Genomic DNA, 742 nt, shown 5'->3' with positions numbered 1-742 from the left:
TACAACAACCTCTGGATGCTTATAATCGTCCACACAAGGGCTGTGTCTCAAAACCTGCTAAGCTGCCTACCAAGACAGCATTTTTATACGTTAAAAAAAAAGATACATATAACGGTAGAAAACGCACTAAGCTTTAAAAGACAGCTATTATTTGTTTAAATTACTGGATACAATTTTATTAAAACAGCCTAGACTACAATATACAACCCACGTGAAAGAACAAGAAAGTTCACGTGGTTATTGTGTTGCTGTTATTGTTAGTGTTTGTTAGTTTGACCTTACCGTACAATCGCGTCGGACGTCCAGAAAAAGGCAGCAGCTAGCAGCAGACAGGCGATTCTCATGTTGGCGAGCCGTCAGGACCTGTTAACGCATCGGAGGAGGATTATCGATGTGTTGAACGTGTTGTTGAGTGATCTGATTTGTAGGAGAAACTGCTGCAGTCAGCTGACACGATGGTGCTGTGCAGCTTTTGCTCAGTCATGTGATGGTGCTGAAGCACGTCAAGGCTGCGCTGGTTTCTGCGCAATCAGAGGTTGACTAAAGGTTCTGAGGAAATGGTTATTAGATTATTGGTAATTAATCTAATTACTTTGTGTATGTGATAAATGTAAATAAATCAAATTAATCACATTTTAATTTAATCAAAATGTTAAATATATGTAGTATAGTCTAAATATAGGAGCATATTAAATATCTCAGTATAGGGCCAGGCCTATACAGTATATATATATATATATAT

The 742-nt window shown here is 37.6% G+C and overlaps 1 protein-coding gene and 1 pseudogene across 1 annotated transcript in view; both read right to left on the bottom strand.

Moving 5' to 3' along the window:
- The window catches only part of LOC107576314 (cathepsin D-like), a 6,658-nt gene extending 6,155 nt beyond the window's left edge, over positions 1-503 (bottom strand). The window contains exon 1 of the mRNA XM_016262513.1: positions 283-503. Within this exon, the coding sequence (XP_016117999.1) occupies positions 283-344 (62 nt within the window). The 5' untranslated portion in view covers positions 345-503. The remainder of the gene's footprint in view (positions 1-282) is intronic.
- The window catches only part of LOC107576313 (class E basic helix-loop-helix protein 41 pseudogene), a 9,140-nt pseudogene continuing 8,878 nt past the window's right edge, over positions 481-742 (bottom strand).

Source organism: Sinocyclocheilus grahami, unplaced genomic scaffold (genome assembly GCF_001515645.1).
Source record: "Sinocyclocheilus grahami isolate Dianchi unplaced genomic scaffold, SAMN03320097.WGS_v1.1 scaffold3488.1, whole genome shotgun sequence".
Classification (NCBI taxonomy): Eukaryota; Metazoa; Chordata; class Actinopteri; order Cypriniformes; family Cyprinidae; genus Sinocyclocheilus; species Sinocyclocheilus grahami.
The sequence above is the reverse complement of the archived record's forward strand: the minus strand, read 5'-3'. Positions and strand labels throughout refer to the sequence as shown.